Raw genomic sequence first — 15,870 nt, forward strand, 5'->3', positions numbered from 1 at the left:
AACATAAAAAATCGTCGTACCAAGCGTTAATAATATAACTGATTTGGTAAAGTGATATTATAAAAAACCTTGTATTATCTTTGCTAAAACTGTGTACTTTGTCTTATTTATATTAGATGAAAGTGACTTCACACCTACATTCAAAAATTAACTCATTGTCTTGTAGCATGTGTCCATGTAAATGGCATTCAAAAGTAGACATGATCTTGAGCATTTTTTCTTAATAAAACATTTTGAATTTCAGAAATGACAGTCTTTAATAATTGATTGTTAAAATCGTCTTTAAAAGGGTGAATTTTAAATTTACATTATATTCCTATAGTCCTACAATTTGTATTGCAGGGGTCTTCAAACTAAGGTCCGCGGGACGCATGCGGCCTTTGAAAGCCTGAACGCGGCCCAGTGATGATTTTGAAAAGGCAATCCATTTTTTGGAATATTTGATAAATGGACTTGGTATTTTCTTACAAAAAACGAGATTTGATCGTTTCCATTGACTAAAGGTAGCGTCAAAATGGCCATCAAAAACATTAATTGCCGAGTAATGCGGTCCGTGTACTGAAAAGTTTGGAGACGCCTGGTGTATTGTGGCACGTTTCGTTTCCACACATTACCTCTTTAAATACTCTACCTGAACATTTCTTTAAATGTCTCTTTTTCGTGTTTTTTACTTGCTACTCCAACACCCAACCCTTCCTAAATAGCTTCCAGTTTTTGTGTGTGCTTCTATCAAACATCAAACCTTACCCCACCGATCGGTAGCGGAAGTCCGAACGTCTTAAGCTCAACGGACAAACGGATCAGATATCTGGCCGTTTTTATGCTGCATCCGAAAGCCATTTCAGCAAAGCCTCCCCAATTCCCGTACAACAACAACGGCCGACTCGAACTGACCAAATCACACTCATCCATCTCGGCCTCGTCAGAGGCTGTGAAGCTGTGTATCGAATTCCTTTACATCTCGTGTCTCGTCCGTCCCGCACCTTCTCGCAACAACCACTTCCCTCCGTGCTGTGGACAACTTATCTAAACACCATCATTCTAAAAACGATAAACTTTTATTTTATTGATTCTGAAATCTATCCACCACTATCCGTCCGGCACCGGGAGGATCATTTCGAGCTTTGCCCGCTGTTTACGATCCCGAGAACGATCCCCGATGTCATAAAAAAGCACCGGCGAAATAGACAGAGCACAACACACACAGGCGCGCGCGCGCGGCCAACGGGTATCGGGTGATAGTGAAAAGGGAAACATCGCTCTATACTATGCTGCTCCCCGCTCCCACCCGATCCATCGATCCATCCATCTCTTCCTATGCTACGGACCCGTTCGACCGGTTGAGGATGATTCGCGGTCCGCTCGGACTCGCGACCGTACGCAAATCGCAGCGAACTCAACTCGGGCGCGCCACAATTTCGGGATATGCTGCGGGGCTGCCATAAAATGCTCAAATACTACGTTCAATCGTACCGCTCGGTACTCGGTATAAATTTTATTGCATCATCTCCCCCCTTTCTTCCACCTCCATTTTCACCTCCCCCTGTCGATGAAGGGATTGATCGAGGCGCTTTGCTTCCTCGCTGGCAGCCTCAAACTTGTCTTTGACGCCCCGGTCAACTCGCGCACCCGAACACGGATCTGCTGCTGCGCCGGAATATGATTATATACACGGCAGTGGTGAGTTTGGAAAGATCACTCTCGAAATCGCCCCCGGGGCCGGTCAAAACGGAGCAGTGATGAATGGTCAGGCGAAGGTTTCAGGAGGTCTTCTAGGCGCCTTTTTTTTGTTGGGCTGTTTCGATTCCGGGGTGTCCAATGTCAGCAAGGAGTATTTATCTTCCAGTGTTACGCCAAAATGGGACAAGTACTGCATGCAATGAATGTTTTGTAGGTGGAAACCTGATCTTTCGACAGTGCCAGACTAACAGGCTCTCTGCGATAAGAAGATCTAAAGAAAAGCGTGAAAAATCGAAAAACAATCCCTTTTCTCCTTTCACGTTCTTCCCTAAAGTGCTCTAAAATACCATAAGCAAGTGTTTTTTAACACGCTCTTCCGACAGGCTAACATGAACACGTTATGCATCTTGTGGAAAAAGGATCGTGAAGCGACAGCAAACCCAGCAAGGGATCACGTCGCGTGCACTTGCAGCTCAACTGGTCGTTTAGAAGAAAAGCAAACCCTTACCTAATCTGGCTGGTAATGATCGGTTTTGAAGGCGGTAGGATAGTGTTACGTTGCTTATTTATTGCCTAGGACCACCATTTGCATGTAGCTTTGGGTAAGGATAATCCTTTTGAAAGAAAAGGCATAAAGAGATGCATTTGAGATTCAATTTTTGGCTGATTAATTGCTCAAGTGTTGGTTTGCGAGTACCAGAAAAGGGAGTTTTCAGAACAAATCTATGAATGAACATGACATTACATGGGTGTTTTAGTTTTGGTTTTGTACAATTATATTCATTGCATTTTCTAGGACCAATTAATCATGGTTTAATAGGTTGTTCTTGCTCACTTTTTATGCTTGGATGTCTCCTTATTAAGTCCTTGATTCACGAATTACAGTTTAGTTTTCTGTTAAGTTGCACTTAACTCAATATTTACAGGTATTAATTCGTAACAAACCATTCATGTTTAGTACAAATTGTGATATTTAGGACTAAAGATATTCGTTTGATCCTGAGTATAACGAGTTCTTTTCTAGAAGATCTTCTAAATAAACAAAACAAATCAATGGAATAGTTTTGTTTCCTCTGTTTTTATTCGTTTTAACTGTTTTGTTGTTGTTTTGAAACAAGTTAATTTATGTACACACATTATGTGTTGCATTTGTGCGATTCCACGATCATAATTAAACAATGAAATTTAATTTTAAATCATCAATTTATGCCACTAACGTCATGGCAGATTTCAAGCTCATTAATCATTGCTTTTTAGCTATCCGTTTCAATTGTTTAAAATGGTGTTAATATTGTTGATTCTATTGAACTTTTCTCGCATAGAACTCTCATAGGGAATTAAGAATCTCTTGTCATCCAAAATGCTGTTGAATGACCCTATAACAAGCTCAATGTATCAGCTGCCGTACTAAAGCAGAACATTCGTTCAAACTGTTCTGTAATTGCCAGTCAGAGTGTCAGCTTGTTTATGAATAGCAGCTAGCACAATTGTCGGGCGTGATTAATCACTGAGCTTCTTCCTTCAAAAAGTCCTTCAAATTCAAAAACACAACTTCTTCTATATACCGTTCATCAATGAAGTGCTGCTTAAAAACTATCCCCGAAACCCGCCACAAGGACACGCAAATGCCAGTCATTCAAGTAATCATAACGTCCAGCGCACCCGAAGGGACTCTTCTCGATTACACACACACATTCTCCTTCCTCTTGCGCACCCTAAAAATTACTCAATGAAACGGCAAACGACTTCTGATAACCGTTTATCTGAGATTTCCCTGAAATCGAACCCGACGAACGCCTTCGGAACAGTGCCATCTTCAAGCAAAAGGAACCCCCTGCGGCCATACCCAGGCCACAATCACAAATGTCATTTCGCTTTGCAGCAAGCCAACAAAAAAGGAAGCAAAAAGAAGACATTCTCCCATTCGATTCGCAAGGCAAGGAAACACATTCGGGGCACGATCGATTTCCGTACGTCCGATCGATTCCAGCGGCTGCTTCGCTTTCGCACAACCAACGCGTGCATCGCCCGGTCGGGCACAGTTTCAGTAGCTTGACAATTCTATATTATTAGGTGGAAATTATGATCATTTTCATGTCTCCACTCGACATTCATGGCTACCGCAAGTTGCTACCGGGCAGCGGGATGGTACGATCGAAACGATCGAGACAAAACCGGGCGGATATGGCAACGAGCGCGGTGACGGTGGCGACGAGAGCTCATCTTCCATTTTCCCCGGGCTTTGTGCGGGGTAATTACTGTAATTTGAGGCATCTTTTCTTTGTCCTCCCGGGTGTGCCATCATCTTCCGGCGCACCTCCACTTGAGGTTTGTGCTTGTTTTTGCACAATCGAAGTTGGCTTTTTCCTTTCTTTTTGGTATGCCTTTTGGTTGCTCCACACACACAGACACACACATACACACAAATCAATGCCGCCTGCGATCATTGTACCCGAATATGCTCGTTTTGCGTTGTGGCAAGTGTCAATTTCAGTTTTGATTTTCGAATGTCTTTGTCTTGTGTGGTGCTTTTTCTTGTGCAAGTTATACGGCACGAGTTTTTTCTTCAGTATCTTTTTTAGCTCTAATTTTGCTCAACTTCTAGGACCTTCAATTCCCTTTTAACCAGAAGTGTTTTTTCTCTGTTTTTCTTCCCTTACTGCAACCGAGCTGCTACCCGGTCAAGAGGCTTATAATTAGAAAGCGCTATATTTTGACCAATATTATCTCGAGCCGGGGTGAGAAAAAGGAACTGAAAGGGCCTGTTTTTTTAAGACTCTCCCTGCAAAAGGTTCACGGTTTTTATACAGCATCATCCAGCTCAACAAAAAAAAAGGGCAAGACGAGTGGGAAACTACAGCGCAGAGCTGCTTTCGCCCAATCGTTTCGTTTCATTTCGTGTGTTTTCTTTATTGCGCTACACTTTTAACTGCCGCCACACTGTGTTGGTCCTCGTTCGGAAGCCTGCCGTGAGGATGGTATGAAATTTTTACAACTAAACTGTCTGCAAACAGGGCCGCCAGTTGCGCAAAAGCAGGGCTGCTTCTCGCTACCGTACTCCACGTTCAGCAGTTGGCTGGTTTTAATAGCGTCGTTTTTCGACGCCGCTTTCTTTTAGCTTTTCTAGCTTAAACAAAATCAGTTGTAAATCGGTAACTGTTTGTGGTGTTTTAAAGGACCTTTTCTGTTGTTGCTCGAGCAAAAGGAAAGAATGTAAAAAATAACAGCTATAGCAATGATTGCTGTTGCAATTCAAGGACCAGAGGTGAAAAACGAATTGGTTATGCTGTGGTGCACAATGTGTTCAATTATTTCTGAGCAAATACAAAAATTGGATGAAGTCGTCACTTCAAGAACGAAAAATAAACACTTTATACCAACCATTTTTCCATTAGAATGACATTGAAATGTAGTAAATAAGAACTTTTAACCGTTAAGAAGTAGCAAATGCTTTCCTTTTTATTACTGTTTAAATGTTTAATACTGCTGTGTGAAAAAGTCTGAAGTAACCACCCAAATTTCGAAATAAGTAATAAAAAATTTGTAAAAGTGATAAACCATAAGACATGTCTAGCAAATCATTCAAAAAGATAAGCTTATAATCTAAAATAAGAAGCTTAGCAAAGAAGAAAAACAAACTCACCAAATCCAGCGTCTCCTTGACAGCAACACCACAAATGACCCGCTCTAGAACGTTCTTCCCACAAGCCTACTTAGAGCATGGCTTGTAATGTTTTTAACCTTTTGAACTGCAGCTCATCATCATCATCATCACCATGTTCCCATCATCCCAACCAGCACGACCGGGCGCTCAATTATTTCCGATTAAAATCGTATTAATGCACACCCACCGGATTGCCACCGTGGGTTTGACGTCGGTACACCTAGCAAATTGGAGCAAAAGCTATCAAACCAACTTACCTAACCTGCACGTGCCGTCGCTGTAGGTCCTGCTACCACCGAACCCCGTTGCAAACCACCATTTTGTCACCCGCGTAAGCCAGAGTTTATATTAACATACAAAAAATCCTCCATTCTACACACCGCAGTGCGTCATCGAGAGTAGGATTTTAGGTTTTTTTTCTCTCTATCGTCCTGCCACCGCGACTTCGCTTAGGCAACGGCGCCCACACGGCGGGAGATTGCGCGCACGTGCGGCAAAGGAAATAATGAGCTCGCAGCCCGTGTACTGCGCTCGGAGTTTTCCTTTTCCTTTACTGCGTGAATGGGAAACACGTGCGACAAACATAACCACCACCGGAGGAGGTCCTGCCACTGCCAGTGCACGGTAGCAGGGCGCGTGTAAGTCTTTACCTGTCCCGCTGGCTTCGGATGTATTAAATAGCACACAAAAAACAACATTTATTAAAGCTCGAGTAGTGTTTTAATTTATCTTGTTTTCTCTCTTTTTTATTTGTCCGTTCATTCTACCAAGCTGCAAGAAATGTTTCCCTATTTTTTCCATATGTTTTCACTTCATCTTCCCGAAGGATCGTAGCTTGAGAAGAGGGAAAAATCGAAAAATTATTTCCATACCTTTTGCCTACATCACTAGTTAAACGATTGTTTTTCCTCCCCAAACAAACATACACACACGTACACGCTCCTTAAAGATAGTTACTGCCTAAAACTGTCTAAATCTACGTTTTTCGTTTGTTTTGATATAAATAAGAATTTTCCCCTCGCTCCGTTGCTTCTAAGGATGCTATCGAAAATGGTGTCTCTCGCTCGCATTGTTACAACACGTTTTTTTTTGTTCTATTCCACTATTTCCTCTTTTAAGCGGGGGAAAAAAGGAAAAAAAGAAAGGTAAAGACGGCTAACGTTCTAAGCTTACTCGCTATCAAATGTCTGTACAGAGTGCCGCCGCGTGCGCTGGTCTGAGGGGTGTGAGATTCCTCCAACCACCACGGCAAAGACTACTTACTTCTAGTGCTACACATCCCGGCATTTTGCCTTTTTGAAATTTGTTCCGTTTGTTGTTTTTTGCTTTCTTCCTATTTATTTGAGCATCGGTTTTGAGCGTCGGTTCGAGGAGCGGACATGTATTTACTTTCACCTTTCTTTGCCGCACCCCCCGGAAGAAAGGGCGCCACTACCAGCTGGCGGCAGCGTAACGATCGTAATTATCCTAACTCACTCCTCATGCTGAGTTCCGTGTCCCCGTGACGTCCCGCGAGAAGCAGACGAGGCTAAAAGATGAAGGAAAAACACCAAATTCTGCTTGTGTTCTTCACGTTACGTCATAATTTATGAACTTCCTAGTGTAGTACCCTACAGTTTGAGTATTTTCGCTCCATTTTGTTTCATAAATTTTACATTTGTCTCACGCTTGAGACGGGCGCCGTGCCAGACTGGCCTGGGGAAGTAGGTTTTTTTTTGGGAGAATTTGGTTTAAAGATTGATAACTTTTAGATGCTTGCAACGTGAGCTTTCTCGATGTTTAAAGGAGAAAAAAAAACACTCAACCCAATCGATCGACAAGAGCCGGTACGATTAAATTTAATGCGTCCATTCAATGGAAATCAGCACCGAGCGAATGGGTCAACGTTTCCGCTAACAAGACAAGCAGCAGGCAGCAGGTCCACCCCGCAAAAGAATGACCAGAAACCCAGAAAGGTGATTGCCGTTCCGTGTACGCGCTGAATTGAATTTATTACAGCAAAGATACAGCCCAACCGAAGGATACGCAGTGGACAACGCCACAAACAGAAAAGGAATTACAATCCATTGTGGGGATACGATGCGTTTGTATGTGTGTGTGCGTGTGTGTGGTTTTGAGGATTATCCTGCGACTGGGCAAACGGGATTTGCAATTCATGAGCGTCTCCAGCCCGTTCGAGAAGGGGACGAGAGTACACGCCGGATACAATCGTTCGTGGTGCGCCCCAGAGCAGGGAGATTGATCAATCAACTTCGATTCAAATCAATGAGCAATGTCACCAAACGAATGGAGATTATCCCCTTTGGGAGATACACAAGCTCCACCGAACGCAGCTTTAACATGGAAAGCTCACCGGTTCTTACGCGAGGAGAGCAACCAAACCAGCGAAAAAAAATGGCCGTTCAAATAGCAGCACGGGAGGGTTGACCAGAAGACGATAGATCAACATACAAAAAAAATAACAGACTGTTTTGTTTGAACGGTTGGAAAACAAGAGAAAAATCATACCACGACTATGCTGCCGCCTGCAAGGCGTAATCATATGTGCATACATTATTATTAAGAATCTCTTCCATACGCGATCAACCGTGTGTGTTTGGCTGTGTTTATGATGATGTTTTAGCTAGCCAGGTTATACTAGACCGCCATTTTTTACCCCTTCACTCCGTCTATGTGTGTATGTTATTCTGTGTGTTCTGTGTTTCCAACTTCCCGCGGCTCGTGTTTGGTTCTTTTCGCTTCTTTTCTACGAGCTTTTCAAACAGTTTGCCTTCCGCTCGTCGAAGCCCATCAACTTCAGTCATCTATTCGTTGTGGATTCGTTGGTTTTATAAAATGTACTTGCTTTTTTTTGTTTTGTCTTCTTTCTTCCGTTCTCATTGCTCTGTTCTTTTGCCTCTTCTCTTGTTCTATATCTTGTCCTTCACATCTCTCCACGTGTATGTGGCACTGTATGAGCGGCTGTCGTTTTTTTTTGTTCGTGCTTGTTTTTGCTGTTAATATTATTGCTTCTTCTCTTTTCATCTCTGCTTTAGCTTCTTCTTCTTCTTGCAAACACACAAGTTTCGTTTGTGTTTTACGTTTTATCCCTTTCTCTTCACTACTTCAACTCTCTCGCTCTGCTTTTTCGTACTGGGCGTTGTTTATGTTCATTTTTTTCTGCAGTTTATCTTCTGTTTTTTTTTATTGCTTGCACTACAAGTTTTTTTTTCTTTGCTCACTATTGCGCTTCCTGCATGCTGGACTGTTGTTGCTGTTTTTGCCGTGCCGTTTCGTTGCGGTGAGATTTTTCCATCACGCCAGTACCCGCCTACTGGCACTGGTTGGCATGGGGAGTGTGGCATGGAGCAAACGCACATAGCAACCATGGTCTTTGGCCGGTGCCGAAAGCTTTCATCCCCATCCCCCCCCCCACCCATCAGAGCGCACAGGAATGCTGACGGTAGAGGGGAAGCGGGCGGAAGAATCGAATCCGCTACAAAGGCAAACGCGTGACATGCTTGCTCTTTCGATTGCATTCATTGCATGTTCGGGGCGGTGTAAGTTGGGCCTTTTTGTATATGCCTTTGCTGGTTGGGCGCACGCCCCATTCCCTTTGCTTGCAACATATTTTCCCTCTCTCTCACTCTTTCTCTTACGATCCCCTCATTTCCAGGGCACAGTTTGTTTTTTTTTTTTGGTGCTGTGCCCATCAGGCCGGATAATCGAAATGAAGGAAAGAGAGAGAGAACAACACGCACACGAGCATTGAAAAAAGCGACCGAAAATTTGAATATAATAACATCATTGTGTTACCGCATGACATGACCGTGGGCAGTCACCGGGAAGCGCACACGAACACACACACAAACACACACACACACAGGAACTCCCCCTTTGGTGTGTGGGGAGAGAAGTTAGTTGGGGAAGTTAGTTTACATTTTCATCTCCATTTTAGCTTACTTCATCAACAAATCACAAACGCACACACGCACATTCACTCATTCACGCATGTTGCCACAAAAAAAAACAACTAATTTTCCATTGGTTTTGATCGCTTGATTGGGTGTTCCTTATCCGTTTTTGCTGCTTGCTGCCTGCTTGCACCTGATGTCAATCACTCTCTGCCCTTTAACGCACCTGTTTTTTGTGTGTTACTTCTCTTATTCTCTCTCCCTGACTGCACAGCAACTTTCCCAAAACTTTCCCCGTCCCCGGTCTCGGATCACAACAGTCCTCCTCCCCCCCCCCTCCTTCCCCCACTCGCACGCTCTCACAATCACTCACGGAGCTTTCGCCGCACCCACCGGCGGTGCGGTATCGTCGTTTTGGTCGACGGGACCACCGGCCGCCGGCCCTGCTTCACCCGCCAGCAGCCGTCGTATCCAGCGCCGAAGATGCACTTGCCACTGCATTCTCGACTGCGTGTGTTGCTAGTCGAGCGACGAGGGGCTGCCGGGGCCGCCCATAATGTAGGAACCGGGGCTGTGCGAAACGTACCCGTCCAGGTCGAGCGAACCGTCGCCCTTGTCCGAGTCGATGATTTTGCCCTCCTGCTTCATCATCATTCGGCGCCATTTTGCGCGTGCGTTCTGGAACCAAACCTATTCGTAGCGAGAGAGAGAGAGATAGGGGAGAGCATAGCGTTAGATATGAATGTATTGATTGGAGCTGGGTGATTGAAAATGGAGCTTCAATTTGTTATAAACTTACTTTAACTTACTTTAACTAAAAAAATCAGAAGACTTGAACTATACAAAGCCTTGGGAACACTCTGGAAGGGGTTTAGTTATACTATTTCATTTGAAGTACTAGTTCTTTTCGTTTAATTTGATTATTGTGAATAAGATAATGAAGGTTTGGTAAAGATTACTCTCGTTTCTATTATATTTCAGTTAAAATAATGTTCTTAACACATCCCCCTACGTGCACTAAACTGAACGAAACAACTTTTTTAATGATACTTTCGCTAGTTCTGCACAACTAAATGCAAAATGTATCTTATATGGCCTATTCTTTTACGCAAGTCTCATTAGACAAGTAAACCACGTGTTGTTATGCTCTCTTCTTATTAACCTTGCAAGTAATCTTATTAAATAATCATTTGTGAGTTCTACTAGCTATGTTGTTTCTCTCTTATTCTTCTAACCATTCTTCAAGCTATTAACCTATTTAAAATGAATAAACTAACAATGCCTTCTTACCTGTAGCACACGCTTCGGCAGTCCCGTCTTCTGGGACAGCTGCTTCAGGTCCTTCGCGTCCGGATTGTGGTTGATGGCGAAGTAGGACTTCATCGTGCGGAGCTGATGGTGCTTGAAGGACGTCCGCATCCGTTTGGCCCGGGACGAGGAACCGAGCCCCCGGCTAAATCCCAGGTCCAGATACTCGGTGTTCAGGTCTGAAAGGTGAAGAAACCCCGTGCGGGGAAAACGAGACCGATGAGTAAAAGACAATTGACTGTATGGTGTGTGTACACCCTCTGTCCCCGTACCCGGTCAGGGGGGCTTTATTGCTAACTCACTCCCTAGAGCCTCGAAAAGCAAATGTATTGGGTTCTTGTGTTCTTGTACTACCGTTTTATGGACCAACGCAAAGGGGCCCGCTGGACAGAAGAAACGAAACGATGCCCACCTTCTGTCACTAGCCGCCGTTGTGAAGCTGGGTGCAAGGGGAGATCGGTTTTTCGCTACTTGCTCACTGCGCGAGAGCGTGTGTATGCCGGTAGATGTAAAGGTTCGGGGGGCTTTTTTTAATGTTGTAGCGTTGTTCCTCTTACTTCCCAATTCCAACCGCGTCCGGGCCCTTCATCACGCAAAGAGGGTGTGACTATCCCTGAGCTCATTGTGCGTTTTGTTGCTGGTCAGGCACCATAAAACTCGGCATCGGCTAGGCAAACCCCGTACACACAGCTTGTCTCCTCTCTCTCTTGTGTTGACTTCTTCAAGGGTTTTCAGGTTTTCGGTGGAGGGAAATAAACGTACCTCAACAACCTATGCCATTCCCGCGTTGTGGGATGCTGGGAGTCAGGCCAACGAGCGTGCGCACCGGTCATGAACGGGCAGCTACGCTGACATGTACCGCGCAACCTTCAACCTTCTTTTCGGGGTGCCCCGGCCCGGCACACTCATGGCCACATAATAATCGTAAAAAACGGCAAAACTCCGATGTCTTTATCGGGGACATGGTGGATGTGTCTGGCAAGTCGACAAGAGGTATCTGGGAGAAAACTTCGTTCACCAGCAAAGCCACATGGACGTGGAGTGTTTTCTTGGAAAGCGGACCGGGCAGATGGGGCAGCGATTCTCATTCCCAAGGTCATCAAAATGTCGTCTGTCACCGGCAGCGAACAGTGACGCAAAAACTTGCTATACCTTGTTGAAGGTTTCCAGAGAGAGAGAGACATCCTTTTAAAAGCCATTGAAGCAGGTGAAACTTGACGTTTGAGCACAGGATTTTTGATTGCGGAGGTTAGTCTACAAGCTCTTGAAATGTTTATACCACATCGCTTCTGAGTCACTAAACCATACGCAATGACGTTTCGGTAAATGTTTACAACTTTGTGTCATAAAAGATGCCCCTGCTTCCTAGGCCCTAAACATCCAAATGTTACCTAGGCGAGGTGAGATTGATTCTAACCAACAGACGCTGTTCCCACGCTGGATGGTTTGTTGCGTCTCTTTTCTAGTGCCTTTCCACATCCAGTAGATCCATTCCATGTCTCTCTGTTGTGTACCACGGCCTTAAAACTGGGTTGATCTTTCCGACTCGTTCGAAACCCGGTAGCTACCTGATGTTACGCAAATCGAACACCCTTCATTGTGCTTACACTACGCTAAGGTCAGACTCGGGTCTGCTCCGGTATTCCGTGAGCGTGAGGTGGCGCGTTCGGATCGGAACCAAAGAGTGCGCCAACTTCCAGTAGCCGAACAGCCAGACAAAAGGCGGCTCCAGCATAACAATGTTTCCAAAAAATCATAGACCATAGACACCCGTTGTAAGGCCGCTGGGGCCGTGGCGGTGAACGATCGATACGAGAAGCAAAGCACCTCAGTCTCAGACAAATTACAGTGAAGCCCGTGGTGGTAGACGGGGAGTGAACCACCTCCTTCGTGAGCGGGAAGCAAAAGACCACACTCAAAAATGCATGATCTATCCGACTCCGGGACTCCGACTATTAGAATTATGCTACTTGTTATTTCTTCTCACTTGCAAGGCGATTCCGAACACAGACACACACACACACTCCGGTGAACCGGTAGCGGTTGCCGTCAATCGGTCTTCTGAAAGGACTTTAGAGGGCACTACAGAGGCAGAGCGGGTGGGGCGTGCCAACTCCCGTAGGGTACCGAGAGCAAATAATAATAACCGGGTTCAACCCGTACCGACCAGACAATGATACTGTTTTCCTTGTCGGTTCCCTTTTTTTTGTTGGATCGCTTTTTTCAAGCAGTGTGTGTGCTCTCTTGTGTTTGGTTGGTCGGTTCGATCGTTTGGTTTGACCGGCCGACTACCAAACGGTCCGCTTGTGGCGGGCTACTTCGGTGGCTTAATATTAAGGTTTGCACGTGGTATTCTTTTCCTGCCCTCGGGGGTTTTACTTCTTTCGAGAGTTTCTGATTTTTTGTTACTTTTCTTTTCTTTTTCCATCCCATAGCTTTAGCTGCATTTTTTTTTGTTTTTTTTTCTATTTCTTTGGGGTTTCTTTCTTTCTTTTACACCCTTTTATGGAGCCCTTAGGCGCCTGAAGTTGTCAAATCAATGAAATCTGTGCGGATGAACCGGGGGTGGAGTGCCAGTAAACGGTGTAAAAGAAGAAGAAGAAGAGGAAGACACAGTCTACAGACGAAAAAAAAACAATAACAGACCGAGAGGCACAGGAAACGGAAAAACTCGGCAAACAACCGGCTACAAACCCGGAGGGCGTTAAAGTCGATGGTTTGAGCTTCTGGGGTTTTTTTTTGCTTCTACTTCTGCGTTTCCTCTCGACCTGGCTGGCCTTGTGGCCTCGGGTTATGGTCACTGTTTGGGAGTTGGCACAGAAAACTGTGCTCACGACTTTGGTGTTTTGTTTTTTTTTTCTTTTTCGGTCCAAAAAGGTGCGTAATTGTTCGACTGATCGGGACGTTGCTGAAATGCTTCTTGCAGGGATCTGACTAGTGAAAATTGAATAAATGTCCCCGCAGGAGACAGAAGACATAAAGAGTTTGAGCATAGTTTTTCCAACAAAGTGTGAGCAGTAAAACATCGCAAAACACCATTAAATTGCTTTTCAACAACATCCAAATGACTAAATGTGCGAATGGAGTTGAAATTATATTTATTTTTATTTTTATTTGAGACTTGATATATCGTTATTACTGTTATTGCATTTTAAGCAGCACCAATCGTTTAACGAACAAATCGTTTGCTTGCGGAAGATGTCTGGCATTGTCTTTTTACAAAACATGAAGAGGCGCATAAGTAAATTGAAGAATGCTCCCAGACTGAGAAGGAGGAGCTCTCGCTGATTAAACAATCCGGCAAACCGGTTCCTGGTTCGTCCACACCGCGCTGGGTAACACCGGTTAGCCGAACCAATTCGATGCACCCATCCAAAGTGTATCTTGCCGCAGGAACTACCTTTCCAGCTTCCAACACAAACAGCACTGGCCAGCGTCCCTCCGTCAGTCCGGGAAGGGTTTTTTTCCTTCTTGTGTTTACCCCTGTACATTCTACCCTGCACCGGTGGGTCTCGCCATCCCACAGCAATACAGCGTGGAGTCGTTAATCATTACAAAAAACAATGGTACTTCCTCGGGAGTTGATTTGTTTTTATTGTTTTGGGTTGTTCTTTTTCCGCTTTTGTGCTCCCATCGGAAAGGGATAGTAACAGCAGCAGCAGCAGCACGGTGCCTTTGTGCTGTCCGAAATGCAGGGGGGTTTTGCCGACAGCGCGCGGTTCTAGTCGGTCAGTAGGCAGTACAAACATTAAACATTGACATTAAAACTGACTGCAGCCCGTGATGCGCCCGATGCGCAAACAGATTTCATTTTCTTTTGCCCATCCCGCGAAGTCACCGTTTGTCTGGCGTTTAACGTTTGATCGGTACACACACACACACATTCGGTACGTCAATGGTGGCGGGTCGGTGGTTTTGTGTAGTCCTTGGAAATGGAACTCGACTCTGAGAAAGCAATCCTTTCGGAGCATTAATACCGCACTCTGGTGAATGTTTCGAGTCAGTGTTGGAAGTTGTTATTAACATGTTTATCGCCCCATACATACGTGTCCGTGCATCGCAGGATCGCGGTAGATCATAAATCGGGAAGATCGTAAAGTTCCGTACAAGTAAGAAAGAAAAATACAGAAACCAATTTATATAAGGTCCTTGGGCAATCGGTTGTTCGCGGGTTGTCCTTGAACACGGCGCCCTATATTGCTTGGCAGCATTTTTATGTGGCACTTTAGGGCAGACAGCCACAAAGAGTTCGATTTCGAAATTACAAAACGTAACGAACTGACAGGATCGTATTGATTGCAAACGTGACTTAATATTCTGAGAGCATAAACGAAATGATGGCTTTAAAACATTGCTTTAAATAAGATGCTCAAGATGGGAATTGGAAATGACTTTTCTTGGAACAAGACCATCCCGCTGGGGCTGTGAACGTGCAAAGCGGTGTGAGATAAGCGCACAGGTTCGTAAATATTGCTTCTTAAATCATAAAGCAATAAATTAATCTATCTTCTATGTGTTTTGCTGTTGCGTTCGTTCTTCCTCTTGTTCCACTATCACAGGATCACGTTACATCTCAATATCCGTACGATTACAACGTGGTCCCGAAGACGTGGTCCCGAGCAAAGAACGGCAGCGTCGAACAGAAATCAGGTCAGGTCAATGGGTTGTTCCAGCCCGGACGCGCGCGCTTGGGAACGGCAACTGTTGTGATCATAAATTAACCCCGAAGTAATCCAATCCAAAACAACAGGGCCAGATGACAACAACTGAAAAAGAAAAACTACGGACAAAAACCTGCGCCCCGTCACATCTGTGTCCTGCTATTGCTGGTGCTGTTGCTCTTCCCAGCTGAGACTCGCCCGATAAGAATCTTCTCTACTAAACCGATCTGGTCCTGCGAACCGGTTGATAGCTCACATTCTACACCGCTCATCATGCTGCCTTCCCGCTCCCACGACCCGTCTCCCAAGGACCGGTGTAGCTGTTGCTCTGTGGCCCTGTTCTGCCCTTTCCCCGATGCGGCAGCCCAACTGCGAGACCCGCTGGGCATTGCCGTAAGCATCCGAAAGCAGACGGGATATGATGGTGGTAGTGGTGCTGGTAGTGGTAAGCAACCATCGGGTACCAGGGCGTTTTTATTGAACCTACGACCTTTTACAATCTCTTTCTTTATGATATGTTTATTAACTTTTCGACTTCTTTACTACCATTCGGTGGGGATGGGATTGAAAGCGCACAATGCCCGCGTGTCATCGCGGCAATTCCCAGCTTTTGAAGGGGGCGCACCCGAGCTGCTGAAGAGAGCTGAAGAGGCTTCTAGACCTG

General features: G+C 44.9%; 1 protein-coding gene across 1 annotated transcript in view; it reads right to left on the reverse strand.

The window, feature by feature from the left end:
* Window positions 1–6,057: 6,057 nt before the first annotated feature.
* LOC120957717 (protein apterous) overlaps window positions 6,058–15,870 on the reverse strand; it is a 73,649-nt gene continuing 63,836 nt past the window's right edge. The window contains exons 7-8 of the mRNA XM_040380059.2: window positions 10,528–10,724; window positions 6,058–9,927 (exon numbers count right to left, since the gene is read on the reverse strand). Of these exons, the coding sequence (XP_040235993.2) occupies window positions 9,757–9,927; window positions 10,528–10,724 (368 nt within the window). The 3' untranslated portion in view covers window positions 6,058–9,756. The remainder of the gene's footprint in view (window positions 9,928–10,527; window positions 10,725–15,870) is intronic.

Source organism: Anopheles coluzzii, chromosome 3 (assembly GCF_943734685.1).
Source record: "Anopheles coluzzii chromosome 3, AcolN3, whole genome shotgun sequence".
In the NCBI taxonomy this organism is placed as follows: Eukaryota; Metazoa; Arthropoda; class Insecta; order Diptera; family Culicidae; genus Anopheles; species Anopheles coluzzii.